General features: G+C 48.3%; 1 protein-coding gene across 2 annotated transcripts in view; it reads right to left on the reverse strand.

The window, feature by feature from the left end:
• scube1 (signal peptide, CUB domain, EGF-like 1) overlaps nucleotides 1–16,582 on the reverse strand; it is a 131,380-nt gene that overhangs the window by 35,028 nt on the left and 79,770 nt on the right. For both annotated transcript variants that reach the window (XM_038272927.1, XM_038272928.1), the window contains one exon: nucleotides 2,242–2,358. In XM_038272927.1, the coding sequence (XP_038128855.1) occupies nucleotides 2,242–2,358 (117 nt within the window). The remainder of the gene's footprint in view (nucleotides 1–2,241; nucleotides 2,359–16,582) is intronic.

A 16,582-nucleotide genomic window follows, 5' to 3' on the forward strand; every position in this document is an offset into this window, starting at 1 on the left:
CCAACAGAGGCCAACAGAAGCCAACAGAGGCCAACTGAAGCCAACAGAGGCCAAAAGAATCAACAGAGGCCAACAGAAGCCAACAGAAGCCAACAGAACCAACAAAGGCCAACAGCAGCCAACAGAACCAACAGAGGTCAATAGAGGCCAACAGAAGCCAACAGAGAAAACATAGGCCAACTTGACCTATAGAGGCTAACAGAGGCTAACAAAGGCCAACATAGGCCAATAGAGGCCAGCAGAGGCCAAGAGAAGCCAACAGAGGCCACTAGAATACAACAGAGGCCAAAAGAATCAACAGAGGCCAACAGCAGCCAACAGAACCAACAGAGGTCAATAGAGGCCAAGAGAAGCCAAGAGAGGCCAACAAAGGCTACCACAGGCTAACAGATGCCAACAAAGGCTGACAGAAGCCAATAGAGGCTTACAGAGGCCAACATAGGCCAACAGGACCAACAGAGGACAACAGAAGGCAATAGGAAGCCAACAGAGGCCAACAGAGGCCAACAGAACCAACATAGGCCAACAGGACCAACAGAGGACAACAGAAGGCAATAGGAAGCCAACAGAGGCCAACAGAACCAACATAGGCCAACAGAAGCCAACAGAACCAACAGAACCAACAGAGGCCAAATAGAGGCCAAAAGAGGACAACATAGGCTAACAGACGCCAACAGATGCCATCTTCACCAGTCGTTTTCCACAATGGCGGCCATACAAACAAAACAAGGCGGTAAGGAACCAAACAGGAGATACGCTTAGTGTAGAGCGGATGGAGAATTGACCATTCAGAGGCCTCCTGTCTGCGGCAGTGTCTGAGGTCACCTACAATTTTGGAGAGGTGCAGCAGAGTGTCTGTGGAACGGGGCGGGGCATATCTGCGTTCACTGAGACACGCAGACGACCTGGTTTCTGAGAATAAACAAGCCTTACAGATTAGGTCAAAGCCACCTGCTGTCAGCAAGCTCTGCACGGGTGGGATCTGCTGGACTCTTCAATCCTGTCAAACCAACCTGGACTTTACTTCTGAGCTTTCCTTTTTAATGATGAACCAGAAAAAACTTCTAAAAGCTAAATTGTTTTGCCGTCCTTTGAAAATGGCTGCTGTCTTTCACTGGATTTACAAAGCTTCACCATTTAGGACCCAGTTTGAGTCTAATTATAAAATGCTAATTCCAGCTAAGCTGTTGGCACCAAATTAAATCTTCACCATAAAATCTGGAAACTTCTGCAAAACACAACCGTTGTGTTTATGCTGAAATGTTTGGCTTAGCTGGAGAAATGCGTTCCCAGCATCGGCAGCTGGATGGCGCTGTTAATATGACTGCGGCCATGTTGGTCGGGGGGATCAGCAGTGGCCTCTGTGCTCAAACATCTGAAAGTTTGCCGTTTACTCGCCGTCTGCCTGGCAGCGCTTCCACACACCTACACGCCACATTCTCTGACTGCCTGACACTCATTCTGCAAACACATCTCTCTCCCTCCGTCTCTCAGTAAACGCTGAACGCCACACATCCCATAAGGAATCTATGTTTTCATAGGCAAATAGCAGCGCTCCCGTCACATGACCAACATCTCCAGTCGCCATGGTGACGCCCAGTGGCTCTCAGACCAGGTCTGAAACACGTGGTGGAGAAGAGCAGGAAGCAGAGGCAGCAATAAATGAATGAATGCTGTTCGTCTGTTCAGCCTTAGAAATAAACTTCAATTGATGCAAAAGTGTCAAAAGAAAGATCACAATTATCACCACTATTAACAATCAAGGAAAATTCAGATTTTCAATCATTGGCATCTTTTAACTGTTGTTTAAAACTCCATTGACCTTGACTCTGAAAAAAAAAACTGAATTATTCGGCTCAAATTTAGCAGAGTTGTTTTAACTAAGTGTTAAAGTCTATAATAAATAGAGGATTTATTTAAAATGTGCTCAAATGTAGCATTAGCCATCTGATGCTATAAACTACATGTTAGCATGAGCTAAACTTTGCCATAGGCTGCACATCTATGATAGAGATAGATATAGCAAAGACTTGGGACTGAGCCTTTGCATCTTTGCCTTGTCGTCCTCCTCTGAGGTCAGGCATTAGTTTATTTGGGTGGTTTTCTGTCGGGCTGATACAGAAAAATGCTCCAAAGGAAAAGCATCAAGCACCATCAGCTCTGACGGCTGTAAACTGGAGCCAGACAGGTGGAGGATAGACGTGTACGGGGTTTGGCTCTAGAACACATATATCTACCTACCTTTGCAGGTTTTGCCATCAGGCTGCAGAGTGAACCCCACAGGACAGCTGCAGCGTACCCCGGTGGCGGTGTCCTTACAGGTCCGGTCACAGCCGCCATTGTTTACAGCACAGCTCTCTAAAGAGGATGAAAGAGACAAATGACCGGCGCTACACTTCATTAGCATAATCACTGAAGATTTATCAGAACTGGACATGATGCCGTAAAAGAAAAGGCTTCATGTGATGGAAGAATCCAGACCCTGGATGTTATGACATCATGTTCCTCCCGTCTAGAGAGTCAAAACTTATTCTTTCTACAATTATACAAAAAGGGCTTTTAGAGAAATAAGTTATCTGACACAAAAAAAACGAAACCAGGTAAAAAAAATAAAGAAAATAAATGTGGTTTATTGAGTGGTGCTAGCATAGAACATCCTCAGCTGGAGCAGGGGGAATATTTTTCTCCTGAAAAATGTTCTTGTTGGTGGTGCAGATGAGGTTTGCTGGGACTTGTGGATATTACCTAAAACAAACACAGGCCGATGGTAACTCTAGCTTAGCTACTAAGCTACTGTTGCTTTAAGCAAAGCTCAGTCAACGTCTTTCCAATGAGGGTCGGGAATCGCTGAGGAGGCTGAAATTTGACATTGAGTCATGTTTGTTGAAAGGGATTCATTAAAGCTACACCTTTATAAAGAGGTTTTTCTTACTAACTGCCTGCTTTCGCTGGACTCCAACTCATATATTCAAGAGAAAATCCTAGTTTGAGCAGAACTTTTACATTTTCTCATCAACTGTCAGATTCAAAACACAATTTTTAAATCCAATCCCCCGGGATGATCTGTTGGAATTTAGAGGGCTGTTGCGGAATAACAGCACCGTGTTATTTGGCGACGTTTCCCAAAACTTTTGGCACCGCTCAATTAAAATGTCAAGAAGGCATGTGCTTACGTCAATCGAACACAGTAGGAAAAATAAATACATACATTGTTAGAGGTTAATGCTGAAGCACAGGAAAGATCAGAACCAGTAAGCAATGTTAGGCATCTAAACGTAGGTCAGTTTGCTCATGCAAACCCAAGAGTATCACTCCCCTATTATTGTCCATAATCAAGCAGTCCTAGTTCACACTGTTTATATCTTAGTAAGGGAGACAGGATTAAACTAGTTTAAAGGTCAGAATTTTCTAGAATAAAGGCAACGAGTTTCCTTGATGATGAGCTGGAGGAAGGGAAGACACTCCATCATGTAGGCAGCCTGTTGGTCAGGTAGCCTACGAGCACTTTCCAGGTTCGACTGTTGGTCTGTTCTCCTGTGTCTGCATCATGTTTGGGTCTACATGCCCAAACAGGTGGATATAATCAATAAGACTCTCAATGTAAGACTACAGGTAAATGTGTAGATTTCTAGAGTGTGTAGGTGGTGTTTATGGGACACAGTGATTTATGCTGAGTACAGTGGGCCCTGTCATTAGCTGAGGTCCTGCAGAGCCCCTCTCTGTGGACCACGCCCAGCCGAGCCCCAGGGCCAAGCTAAGCGTAGGAACAGAGACAAACCGCTAGGCCTGATTGATGTGCTGGACAAGCCTCTCACACCACCCTCAGCCCTCTTTTCCAAGCCTCTTTCACTACAGTTTGAAGTAGACCAGAGACCTGGGAAAATGTGTGTCAGGACAGATTTAAAACATATTTACAGTCAGAAACGTTTCAAACCCTTAAACTGAACAGTATCAATGATAATATGATAAACATGATGTCCTTTCTCTTGTTTATTGTTTGTCTTAATTAAAGACCCATCTGTGCGCCTTATAAGCAAAATGATTCCGTTTCTAAGAGTGGCTGCCCCATGGCTGAAAGGTTTTTATGAAGTTGCCATGGTTGTTCAGTCCCTAAAGAGCAGCTCCAAATGAACAGGAGTTCCTCACCAAACCAGGTGAAGGAAGCTGTGATGATGTTCAGTCTGACATTAGAGGAGGTGGCGCTTCCAGCTATGGAGCTGCAGGATGAAGACACTCATTTTAAAGGATCCTTCATCTCTACTTTCACTGCTTGGATATAATATATATTCTGCTGATTGATTACTGATCATATTGGTATATTGCTGTTTTTAAAGGCTTCCAGAGCTCCCTGTTCACAAAATAAAAGACCTAATAATGAGGATAGGTATCCTCCATATGCATCTGAGTTGATATTTTCAAAACTCTTGTCAAAGATAATTTTTTTTTTTTGCTTTTAAAAAACAATGTTTACATTGTAGTATAAAAGATTCTTAAGAAAATAAAAGCCTGTATTAAGAGAGTTTTCTATTTCCTGATTGCGCAGTGTAACCTTTGCAGATTGACACCATTATCGCCGCCCGGCACATCATGAGAGGATAAATTTATCCAAAGGTTCGCCGCATCCCCCTGCCGCCCCGCCAAGGCAGCAAGAGGCTCATTAGCCAGCTACTTTCAGCAAATATCCACACATCCTCATTATTTAGCTCAAAAGAAAAAAGTATTTTATTCACTTTGCTTGACGTCGTTTTTGGTGTTATTATGCTAAACAGGTAAACGGCCGCATGCCGAGTTAGTTCTGAAATAGTGAACATTTACCTGAAATGACTGATCAATCATTTTCACTATCACTGTTTTTCATGTATGCCTTAGAAAACCAACATGTTTGTTTCATTTATAGTGATAAAACAATGAAACATTTTCCGAATGCATGATATACCTGAAAAAAATATTTTTTTCCAAATGTTTGTCTCATGTTATTTTCCAACCTCTGTTTATTACATCCATATAACCTATAATTATAATGATGTACTGTATAGTCCAGACCAGTAGGTGGGAGAAATGCCAGATTAGCCAGTAGGAGCAGAGCTGCAAATTAGGTCAAGTTTGAGGAGACAGAAAAATTACTTATTCGCTCTGGATTTAAGGTAATTCTTTGCCTGAACTTTTATATCATGAGGCTTGATCTGATTCCAAATGAGTTGCACAAACTTATATGTGCAAAAAAATCAAATAAACTTAATTGATGTGCAGCTGTTGATCTATAAAGATTGGGCGCTCAATGAAAAACAATGACGTCTTAAAGCACAACCAGAACTTGCTGAAAAGATTTTTTCTTTCCACTTTGGTTCTGGAAATACTTTGGATTCAGCAGAACGATCTTTAAAAGTGTGTCTGGGGCAAGAGATCATCTTGATTACCTATCTATGCGTTTACCCAAACATTCCCAATCCCAGATTAGGGGATGATTGATGGCCGGCATACTGATCTTCAGATAAGAGCTTAATTCCAGGTGCTAAATGCCGTGAGCAAAGAGCTAATCATGGATGCTAATGGTGAGCATGCAGGCAAAGATAGACTACCGCTCTTTTAGAATGAGAAAAGGTGGTCTGCTAAAAGCTATGTTTGAGTGGTGGTAAAAGACAGTTGGATGAGTTGGGGGTGATACTAATCATAAGCGTATCATTTTATTCCACTTTAAGTGCATCTCAAAGTCCGACAAACAAAATAAGAAACTATAATACGGATAAGTTAAATATCAATCATAATACCTGGAAAAGCTTCATTAATTCCCTGATTATATTCAGGAAGGCAGCCACTGTGAGACTAATGGTGAATCAGAGCATGAAAAACTGCAAACAGGTGCAGGTGAGTTACCCCAGCAGGTGAGTTATCCCAGCAGGTGAGTTACCCCCGCAGGTGAGTTATCTCAGCAGGTGAGTTATCCCAGCAGATGAGTTATCCCAGCAGGTGAGTTATCCCAGCAGGTGAGTTACCCCCGCAGGTGAGTTATCCTAGCAGGTGAGTTACCCCAGCAGGTGAGTTATCCCAGCAGGTGAGTTATCCCAGCAGGTGAGTTATCCCAGCAGATGAGTTATCCCAGCAGGTGAGTTATCCCAGCAGGTGAGTTACCCCCGCAGGTGAGTTACCCCCGCAGGTGAGTTATCCCAGCAGGTGAGTTATCCCAGCAGGTGAGTTACCCCCGCAGGTGAGTTATCCCAGCAGGTGAGTTACCCCAGCAGGTGAGTTATCCCAGCAGGTGAGTTACCCCTGCAGATGAGTTATCCCAGCAGGTGAGTTATCCCAGCAGGTGAGTTATCCCAGCAGGTGAGTTATCCCAGCAGGTGAGTTATCCCCGCAGGTGAGTTATCCCCGCAGGTGAGTTATCCCAGCAGGTGAGTTACCCCAGCAGGTGAGTTACCCCAGCAGGTGAGTTACCCCCGCAGATGAGTTATCCCAGCAGGTGAGTTATCCCAGCAGGTGAGTTATCCCAGCAGGTGAGTTATCCCCGCAGGTGAGTTATCCCCGCAGGTGAGTTATCCCCGCAGGTGAGTTACCCCAGCAGGTAAGTTATCCCCGCAGGTGAGTTACCCCAGCAGGTGAGTTACCCCAGCAGGTGAGTTATCCCAGCAGGTGAGTTATCCCAGCAGGTGAGTTACCCCAGCAGATGAGTTACCCCAGCAGATGAGTTATCCCAGCAGGTGAGTTATCCCAGCAGGTGAGTTATCCCAGCAGGTGAAGTACCCCAGCAGGTGAGTTATCCCAGCAGGTGAGTTACCCCAGCAGATGAGTTACCTCAGCAGGTGAGTTATCCCAGCAGGTGAATTATCCCAGCAGGCGAGTTATCCCAGCAGATGAGTTATCCCAGCAGGTGAGATATCCCAGCAGATGAGTTACCCCAGCAGATGAGTTATCCCAGCAGGTGAATTATCCCAGCAGGTGAGTTATCCCAGCAGGTGAGTTATCCCAGCAGGTGAGTTACCCCAGCAGGTGAGTTATCCCAGCAGGTGAATCATCCCAGCAGGTGAGTTATCCCAGCAGGTGAGTTATCCCAGCAGGTGAGTTATCCCAGCAGGTGAGTTATCCCAGCAGGTGAGTTATCCCAGCAGGTGAATCATCCCAGCAGGTGAGTTATCCCAGCAGGTGAGTTATCCCAGCAGGTGAGTTATCCCAGCAGGTGAGTTATCCCAGCAGATGAGTTATCCCAGCAGGTGAATTATCCCAGCAGGTGCGTTATCCCAGCAGATGAGTTATCCCGGCAGATGAGTTATCCCGGCAGGTGAATTATCCCAGCAGATGAGTTATCCCAGCAGGCGAGTTATCCCAGCAGATGAGTTAACCCAGCAGGTGAGTTATCCCAGCAGGTGAGTTAACCCAGCAGGTGAGTTATCCCAGCAGATTAGTTATCCCAGCAGGTGAATTATCCCAGCAGGCGAGTTATCCCAGCAGGCGAGTTAACCCAGCAGGTGAGTTAGCCAAGCAGGCGAGTTATCTCAGCAGGCGAGTTAACCCAGCAGGTGAGTTAGCCCAGCAGGTGAGTTATCCCAGCAGGTGAGTTATCCCAGCAGGCGAGTTAACCCAGCAGGTGAGTTAGCCCAGCAGGCGAGTTATCCCAGCAGGCGAGTTAACCCAGCAGGTGAGTTAGCCCAGCAGGTGAGTTATCCCAGCAGGTGAGTTATCCCAGCAGGTGAGTTATCCCAGCAGATGAGTTAACCCAGCAGGTGAGTTATCCCAGCAGGTGAGTTATCCCAGCAGGTGAGTTATCCCAGCAGGTGAGTTAACCCAGCAGATGAGTTATCCCAGCAGATGAATTATCCCAGCAGATGAGTTATCCCAGCAGGTGAGTTATCCCAGCAGATGAGTTATCCCAGCAGATGAGTTATCCCAGCAGATGAGTTATCCCAGCAGATGAGTTATCCCAGCAGATGAGTTACCCCAGCAGGTGAGTTAACCCAGCAGGTGAGTTATCCCAGCAGGTGAGTTATCCCAGCAGGCGAGTTATCCCAGCAGATGAGTTATCCCAGCAGGTGAGTTATCCCAGCAGGTGAGTTATCCCAGCAGGTGAATTATCCCAGCAGATGAGTTATCCCAGCAGGTGAGTTATCCCAGCAGGTGAGTTAACCCAGCAGGTGAGTTATCCCAGCAGGTGAGTTATCCCAGCAGATGAGTTATCCCAGCAGGTGAGTTATCCCAGCAGATGAGTTATCCCAGCAGATGAGTTATCCCAGCAGATGAGTTATCCCAGCAGGCGAGTTATCCCAGCAGGTGAGTTATCCCAGCAGGTGAGTTATCCCAGCAGATGAATTATCCCAGCAGATGAGTTATCCCAGCAGGTGAGTTATCCCAGCAGATGAGTTATCCCAGCAGATGAGTTATCCCAGCAGATGAGTTATCCCAGCAGATGAGTTACCCCAGCAGGTGAGTTAACCCAGCAGGTGAGTTATCCCAGCAGGTGAGTTATCCCAGCAGGCGAGTTATCCCAGCAGGTGAGTTATCCCAGCAGGTGAGTTATCCCAGCAGGTGAGTTATCCCAGCAGGTGAGTTACCCCAGCAGGTGAGTTATCCCAGCAGGTGAGTTACCCCAGCAGGTGAGTTATCCCAGCAGGTGAGTTATCCCAGCAAGTGAGTTACCCCAGCAGGTGAGTTATCCCAGCAGGCGAGTTATCCCAGCAGGTGAGTTAACCCAGCAGATGAGTTATCCCAGCAGGTGAAGTATCCCAGCAGGTGAGTTATCCCAGCAGGCGAGTTATCCCAGCAGGTGAAGTATCCCAGCAGGTGAGTTATCCCAGCAGGTGAGTTACCCCAGCAGATGAGTTATCCCGGCAGGTGAATTATCCCAGCAGGTGAGTTACCCCAGCAGGTGAATTATCCCAGCAGGTGAGTTATCCCAGCAGGTGAGTTATCCCAGCAGGTGAGTTACCCCAGCAGGTGAGTTACCCCAGCAGGTGAGTTATCCCAGCAGGTGAGTTATCCCAGCAGGTGAGTTATCCCAGCAGGTGAGTTACCCCAGCAGGTGAGTTATCCCAGCAGGTGAGTTATCCCAGCAGGTGAGTTATCCCAGCAGGTGAGTTATCCCAGCAGGCGAGTTATCCCAGCAGGTGAGTTACCCCAGCAGGTGAGTTATCGCAGCAGATGAGTTATCCCAGCAGGTGAGTTATCCCAGCAGGTGAGTTATCCCAGAAGGTGAATTATCCCAGCAGGTGAGTTATCCCAGCAGATGAGTTATCCCAGCAGGCGAGTTATCCCAGCAGGTGAGTTACCCCAGCAGATGAGTTACCCCAGCAGATGAGTTACCCCAGCAGGTGAGTTATCCCAGAAGGTGAGTTATCCCAGCAGGTGAGTTACCCCAGCAGGTGAGTTATCCCAGCAGATGAGTTATCCCAGCAGGTGAGTTATCCCAGCAGGTGAGTTATCCCAGAAGGTGAATTATCCCAGCAGGTGAGTTATCCCAGCAGATGAGTTATCCCAGCAGGCGAGTTATCCCAGCAGGTGAGTTACCCCAGCAGGTGAGTTATCCCAGCAGGTGAGTTATCCCAGCAGGTGAGTTATCCCAGCAGGTGAGTTACCCCAGCAGGTGAGTTATCCCAGCAGGTGAGTTATCCCAGCAGATGAGTTATCCCAGCAGGCGAGTTATCCCAGCAGGTGAGTTACCCCAGCAGGTGAGTTATCCCAGCAGGTGAGTTATCCCAGCAGGTGAGTTACCCCAGCAGGTGAGTTATCCCAGCAGGCGAGTTATCCCAGCAGGTGAGTTAACCCAGCAGATGAGTTATCCCAGCAGGTGAAGTATCCCAGCAGGTGAGTTATCCCAGCAGGCGAGTTATCCCAGCAGGTGAAGTATCCCAGCAGGTGAGTTATCCCAGCAGGTGAGTTACCCCAGCAGATGAGTTATCCCGGCAGGTGAATTATCCCAGCAGGTGAGTTACCCCAGCAGGTGAATTATCCCAGCAGGTGAGTTATCCCAGCAGGTGAGTTATCCCAGCAGGTGAGTTACCCCAGCAGGTGAGTTACCCCAGCAGGTGAGTTATCCCAGCAGGTGAGTTATCCCAGCAGGTGAGTTATCCCAGCAGGTGAGTTACCCCAGCAGGTGAGTTATCCCAGCAGGTGAGTTATCCCAGCAGGTGAGTTATCCCAGCAGGTGAGTTATCCCAGCAGGTGAGTTATCCCAGCAGGCGAGTTATCCCAGCAGGTGAGTTACCCCAGCAGGTGAGTTATCCCAGCAGATGAGTTATCCCAGCAGGTGAGTTATCCCAGCAGGTGAGTTATCCCAGAAGGTGAATTATCCCAGCAGGTGAGTTATCCCAGCAGATGAGTTATCCCAGCAGGCGAGTTATCCCAGCAGGTGAGTTACCCCAGCAGATGAGTTACCCCAGCAGATGAGTTACCCCAGCAGGTGAGTTATCCCAGAAGGTGAGTTATCCCAGCAGGTGAGTTACCCCAGCAGGTGAGTTATCCCAGCAGATGAGTTATCCCAGCAGGTGAGTTATCCCAGCAGGTGAGTTATCCCAGAAGGTGAATTATCCCAGCAGGTGAGTTATCCCAGCAGATGAGTTATCCCAGCAGGCGAGTTATCCCAGCAGGTGAGTTACCCCAGCAGGTGAGTTATCCCAGCAGGTGAGTTATCCCAGCAGGTGAGTTATCCCAGCAGGTGAGTTACCCCAGCAGGTGAGTTATCCCAGCAGGTGAGTTATCCCAGCAGATGAGTTATCCCAGCAGGCGAGTTATCCCAGCAGGTGAGTTACCCCAGCAGGTGAGTTATCCCAGCAGGTGAGTTATCCCAGCAGGTGAGTTACCCCAGCAGGTGAGTTATCCCAGCAGGTGAGTTATCCCAGCAGATGAGTTATCCCAGCAGATGAGTTATCCCAGCAGGTGAGTTACCCCCGCAGGTGAGTTATCCCAGCAGGTGAGTTACCCCAGCAGGTGAGTTATCCCAGCAGGTGAGTTATCCCAGCAGGTGAGTTATCCCAGCAGATGAGTTATCCCAGCAGGTGAGTTATCCCAGCAGGTGAGTTACCCCCGCAGGTGAGTTACCCCCGCAGGTGAGTTATCCCAGCAGGTGAGTTATCCCAGCAGATGAGTTATCCCAGCAGGTGAGTTATCCCAGCAGGTGAGTTACCCCCGCAGGTGAGTTATCCCAGCAGGTGAGTTACCCCAGCAGGTGAGTTATCCCAGCAGGTGAGTTACCCCAGCAGATGAGTTACCCCAGCAGGTGAGTTATCCCAGAAGGTGAACTATCCCAGCAGGTGAGTTATCCCAGCAGGTGAGTTATCCCAGCAGGTGAGTTATCCCAGCAGGTGAGTTATCCCAGCAGGTGAGTTACCCCAGCAGGTGAGTTATCCCAGCAGGTGAGTTATCCCAGCAGATGAGTTATCCCAGCAGGCGAGTTATCCCAGCAGGTGAGTTACCCCAGCAGGTGAGTTATCCCAGCAGGTGAGTTATCCCAGCAGGTGAGTTACCCCAGCAGGTGAGTTATCCCAGCAGGTGAGTTATCCCAGCAGGTGAGTTATCCCAGCAGGTGAGTTATCCCATGCCTGGATAACGGTTACTTTCAGCGGTACTATCGCTTATCAGTGACCCAGTTTGGAGCCCTGCTGTCCTGCGTTCAGAGACGAATCACCCAGACATCAGCGGTAAGGTGAGACAGTGCTCTGGAGCTCAGTCAGGAGCAGCGAGAGAGAGAACACCAGCAGACAGAGCATCATAGACCAAGGTGAGGTGGCCAGCCGGTTCCCCCTGTGAAGCTAAGGTACCACACCGGAAGATCAGAGAAGCCCATTGGGCAGACAGAGCACCAGAGCGGGGGACAGGGGGTAGCTTGCTGGTGGTAGCTCACGAGAGGAGTGGACGGGGACAGGAGTAGATTGGAAAAGTCAGCTGGGTAAATAGTGCCAGAGCAGAGAGGCTGCTGTTGAATTGGGCCAGCTATAGAGGCTAACTGGGGAGGATTGACTGAGGACAGTTGTAGATTGGATAAGTCCACCGGGTAGACGGAGCACTGGGGGCGTCCAGAAGGAGGACAGCAGTAAAATCTGCTGTCCTCTCAACAGAGTGGGTAAAGGCAGCACCAACCAGGGCTAGAGCCTCTAAAGGCTAACTGCAGAAGATAGAAGGGTTGGTCTGAGCGCCAGAGCAGGGTGGAGGCGGCGGCTGGCCGGTGTCTGCACTGCAGGTAGGATGACGCTGAAAGTTGGTATTATGCGGACGATCAGCATGTAAAAGCGTTCAGTGGAAGCCCAAGGTTGGATATCCAGAGTTAGATATTTACCTTAACCAACTCCTCAGAACTTCACTTTACCCAGAACACGAGACCTAAAGGTAGACCCGTAATATTTTGACAAAACATAAATGTGCTTCATACAAACCATAAAGTAATATTGAGGTAGAGAAAACGTCTCACCACCTGTTAGGGAAGCACAGTCTTAGTGATGCTTAGAGAACGTTCATTTGGTTTTCACCACTAATGACCATGCCAGGCTCTGTGACTCTCTGGTTGCTTATAGTTCCGTTTAACATTCAGTTTTTATATTTTAACTGCAGAAATATTGTTTGATTCCTGTTTCATTAATCTGTCCAATGCAGGCATCTTTTAAACTAATACTTCTCTACTATTAATGTCCAAATATGCTAACACATCCTTAGCTCTGTCATTTTATCAAAGCCTTCTCTTGTGTCCATAATGACTGTAGAAATGTTTGCATGTGAGCTTAGGCCTGAATTTCACATTTATTAAATATAGAAGCAAAGTCATCCAATCAGTTTTAGGTTTCATAATTCATTTGTTCAGAAGTGGTCTGCATATATATGAAGGCCCATCAGCCTCCTTTATGCTAATTTTCACACACTTTTGGATTTGTTTCAGGTTTGGGGATCAGCTTTGTGCATGCTAACACTCGTCTTTATACATGCAAACCTTTTGAAGATCTGGCAATTATTGTCTTGTTCAAGACTAATGATAGGATGGACCAGGAGGTAGATGATAACTTCCTCTGCTGTAATGCAGGGGACTTGTTTAAGGCAAAGAAAGAGCTCAACCAAAACAAAGCAGAGCTACTGATTTACTATCCGCTCTACAATGAAAACAATCACCTTTGATCATGAAGGATCATGACCTGAAGAATGAGATCATGGCTCCTAGTAGCAGAAATAAACTTCATCTGGAGTCAAGCCCTGAGTTAAGGTAGGGATCTCCGTCATCAAGGAGGAGTGTCTGCTTTCACGTTCCAAACATTTTCCACTGGAAGGAGACCCCTGGGAACCCCTCAGAGGGACCACATGTCCAGTCTGGAACAGGGGGACCACATGTTCAGTCTGGCACAGGGGGACCACATGTCTACTCTGGAACAGGGGGACCACATGTCCACTTTGGCACAGACGGACCACATGTCCAGTCTGGCACAGAGGGTCCACATGTCCAGTCTGGCACAGGGGGACCACATGTCCAGTCTGGCACAGGGGGACCACATGTCCAGTCTGGCACAGGGGGCCACATGTCCAGTCTGGCACAGAGGGTCCACATGTCCAGTCTGGCACAGGGGGACCACATGTCCAGTCTGGCACAGGGGGACCACATGTCCAGTCTGGCACAGGGGGACCACATGTCCAGTCTGGCACAGAGGGACCACATGTCCAGTCTGGCACAGGGGGACCACATGTCCAGTCTGGCACAGGGGGACCACATGTCCAGTCTGGCACAGGGGGACCACATGTCCAGTCTGGCACAGGGGGACCACATGTCCAGTCTGGCACAGTGGGACCACATGTCCAGTCTGGCACAGGGGGACCACATGTCCAGTCTGGCACAGGGGGACCACATGTCCAGTCTGGCACAGGGGGACCACATGTCCAGTCTGGCACAGAGGGACCACATGTCCAGTCTGGCACAGGGGGACCACATGTCCAGTCTGGCACAGAGGGACCACATGTCCAGTCTGGCACAGAGGGACCACATGTCCAGTCTGGCACAGGGGGACCACATGTCCAGTCTGGCACAGGGGGACCACATGTCCAGTCTGGCACAGAGGGACCACATGTCCAGTCTGGCACAGGGGGACCACATGTCCAGTCTGGCACAGAGGGACCACATGTCCAGTCTGGCACAGGGGGACCACATGTCCAGTCTGGCACAGGGGGACCACATGTCCAGTCTGGCACAGAGGGACCACATGTCAAGTCTGGCACAGAGGGATCACATGTCCAGTCTGGCACAGGGGGACCACATGTCCAGTCTGGCACAGAGGGACTACATGTCCAGTCTGGCACAGAGGGACCACATGTCCAGTCTGGCACAGGGGGACCACATGTCCATTCTGGCACAGGGGGACCACATGTCCACTCTGGCACAGGGGGACCACATGTCCAGTCTGGCACAGGGGGACCACATGTCCAGTCTGGCACAGAGGGACCATATGTCCATTCTGGCACAGGGGGAACACATGTCCATTCTGGCACAGAGGGACTACATGTCCAGTCTGGCACAGGGGGACCACATGGCCATTCTGGCACAGGGGGACCACATGTCCCGTCTGGCACAGAGGGACCATATGTCCCGTCTGGCACAGAGGGACCATATGTCCAGTCTGGCACAGGGGGAACACATGTCCATTCTGGCACAGAGGGACCACATGTCCAGTCTGGCACAGGGGGACCACATGTCCCGTCTGGCACAGAGGGACCATATGTCCAGTCTGGCACAGGGGGACCACATGTCCAGTCTGGCACAGGGGGACCACATGTCCAGTCTGGCACAGGGGGACCACATGTCCAGTCTGGCACAGGGGGACCACATGTCCATTCTGGCACAGAGGGACCACATGTCCAGTCTGGCACAGGGGGACCACATGTCCCGTCTGGCACAGAGGGACCATATGTCCAGTCTGGCACAGGGGGACCACATGTCCCGTCTGGCACAGAGGGACCATATGTCCAGTCTGGCACAGGGGGACAGCATGTCCATTCTGGCACAGGGGGACCACATGTCCAGTCTGGCACAGGGGGACAGCATGTCCATTCTGGCACAGGGGGAACACATGTCCATTCTGGCACAGAGGGACCACATGTCCAGTCTGGCACAGGGGGACAGCATGTCCATTCTGGCACAGGGGGAACACATGTCCATTCTGGCACAGAGGGACCACATGTCCAGTCTGGAACAGGGGGACAGCATGTCCATTCTGGCACAGGGGGAACACATGTCCATTCTGGCACAGAGGGACCACATGTCCAGTCTGGAACAGGGGGTCCACATGTCCAGTCTGGCACAGGGGGACCACATGTCCAGTCTGGCACAGGGGGACAGCATGTCCATTCTGGCACAGGGGGAACACATGTCCATTCTGGCACAGAGGGACCACATGTCCAGTCTGGAACAGGGGGTCCACATGTCCAGTCTGGCACAGGGGGACCACATGTCCAGTCTGGCACAGGGGGACAGCATGTCCATTCTGGCACAGGGGGAACACATGTCCATTCTGGCACAGAGGGACCACATGTCCAGTCTGGAACAGGGGGTCCACATGTCCAGTCTGGCACAGGGGGACCACATGTCCAGTCTGGAACAGGGGGACCACATGTCCAGTCTGGAACAGGGGGACCACATGTCCAGTCTGGCACAGGGGGACCACATGTCCAGTCTGGAACAGGGGGACCACATGTCCAGTCTGGAACAGGGGGACCACATGTCCAGTCTGGCACTAGACCAGAATAAATCGTGCTCTGGCAGATTAAGGTCTATTGGTTTTTTCAACTATGATGTCTGGATTAGGGTTGTTGCTATCATTACCAGCTAGAGTTCACTTTGAGCTCTAATATGTCTTATTTTATGACTAAAAGTGGTTTAGATTAGTTTTGGACCCATATAAACAATATATGTTTCTGATGATATTTATAATTTATATTTATATTATATATATATATATATATATATATATATATATATATATATATATATATATATATATATATATATATATATATATATATATATTCTGAAATATCTTATAAAATTAAATCACTTCATCAGAAAGTCCACCACTGAAACTGTGGCTTCAAATTCTTAAGTTATACCTAACCTACCAATTTACGTATAATTCAAACTATACACAACCATGTTTAAAGAAATACTAAAATACTTAAGTAGTTATATTAAAAAAACTAAGTAGTTATATACCAGAGAAAGGAGATTGTAAGAGGATGATTAATCAGGATACCATGATATTGCTTCAACTATTTACAATTATTCAAACATGAATTACTTAAGCTAGTGGCTCCTAAACCTTTTTTATTTAAAATAACGTTTCCACACCAAACTAATCTTTTACACAGTTGAACAAAGAAAACTCACCTGCAGTCAGTATAATCCTAATTAGACTGAGTATTTCAACACCCTGCTATTGGGAAAGTTCTCCCACTTAGAAATCATGGAGGGTATAAATGTGTCATGTTGGTGCATTTCAATGGTGAAAGACATAATCTAGAAAAAAAAATCCAGAAAACACAATATGACTTTTTAACAATTTATTTGTTTGATCCAGATGTAAATCAGTATTTGAACAGCTGTCTATCTGCTAATTCTGACCCTCAGAGACCTGAT

This window comes from Cyprinodon tularosa, unplaced genomic scaffold, assembly GCF_016077235.1.
Source record: "Cyprinodon tularosa strain WSP-4 unplaced genomic scaffold, ASM1607723v1 ctg849, whole genome shotgun sequence".
NCBI classification, from domain to species: Eukaryota; Metazoa; Chordata; class Actinopteri; order Cyprinodontiformes; family Cyprinodontidae; genus Cyprinodon; species Cyprinodon tularosa.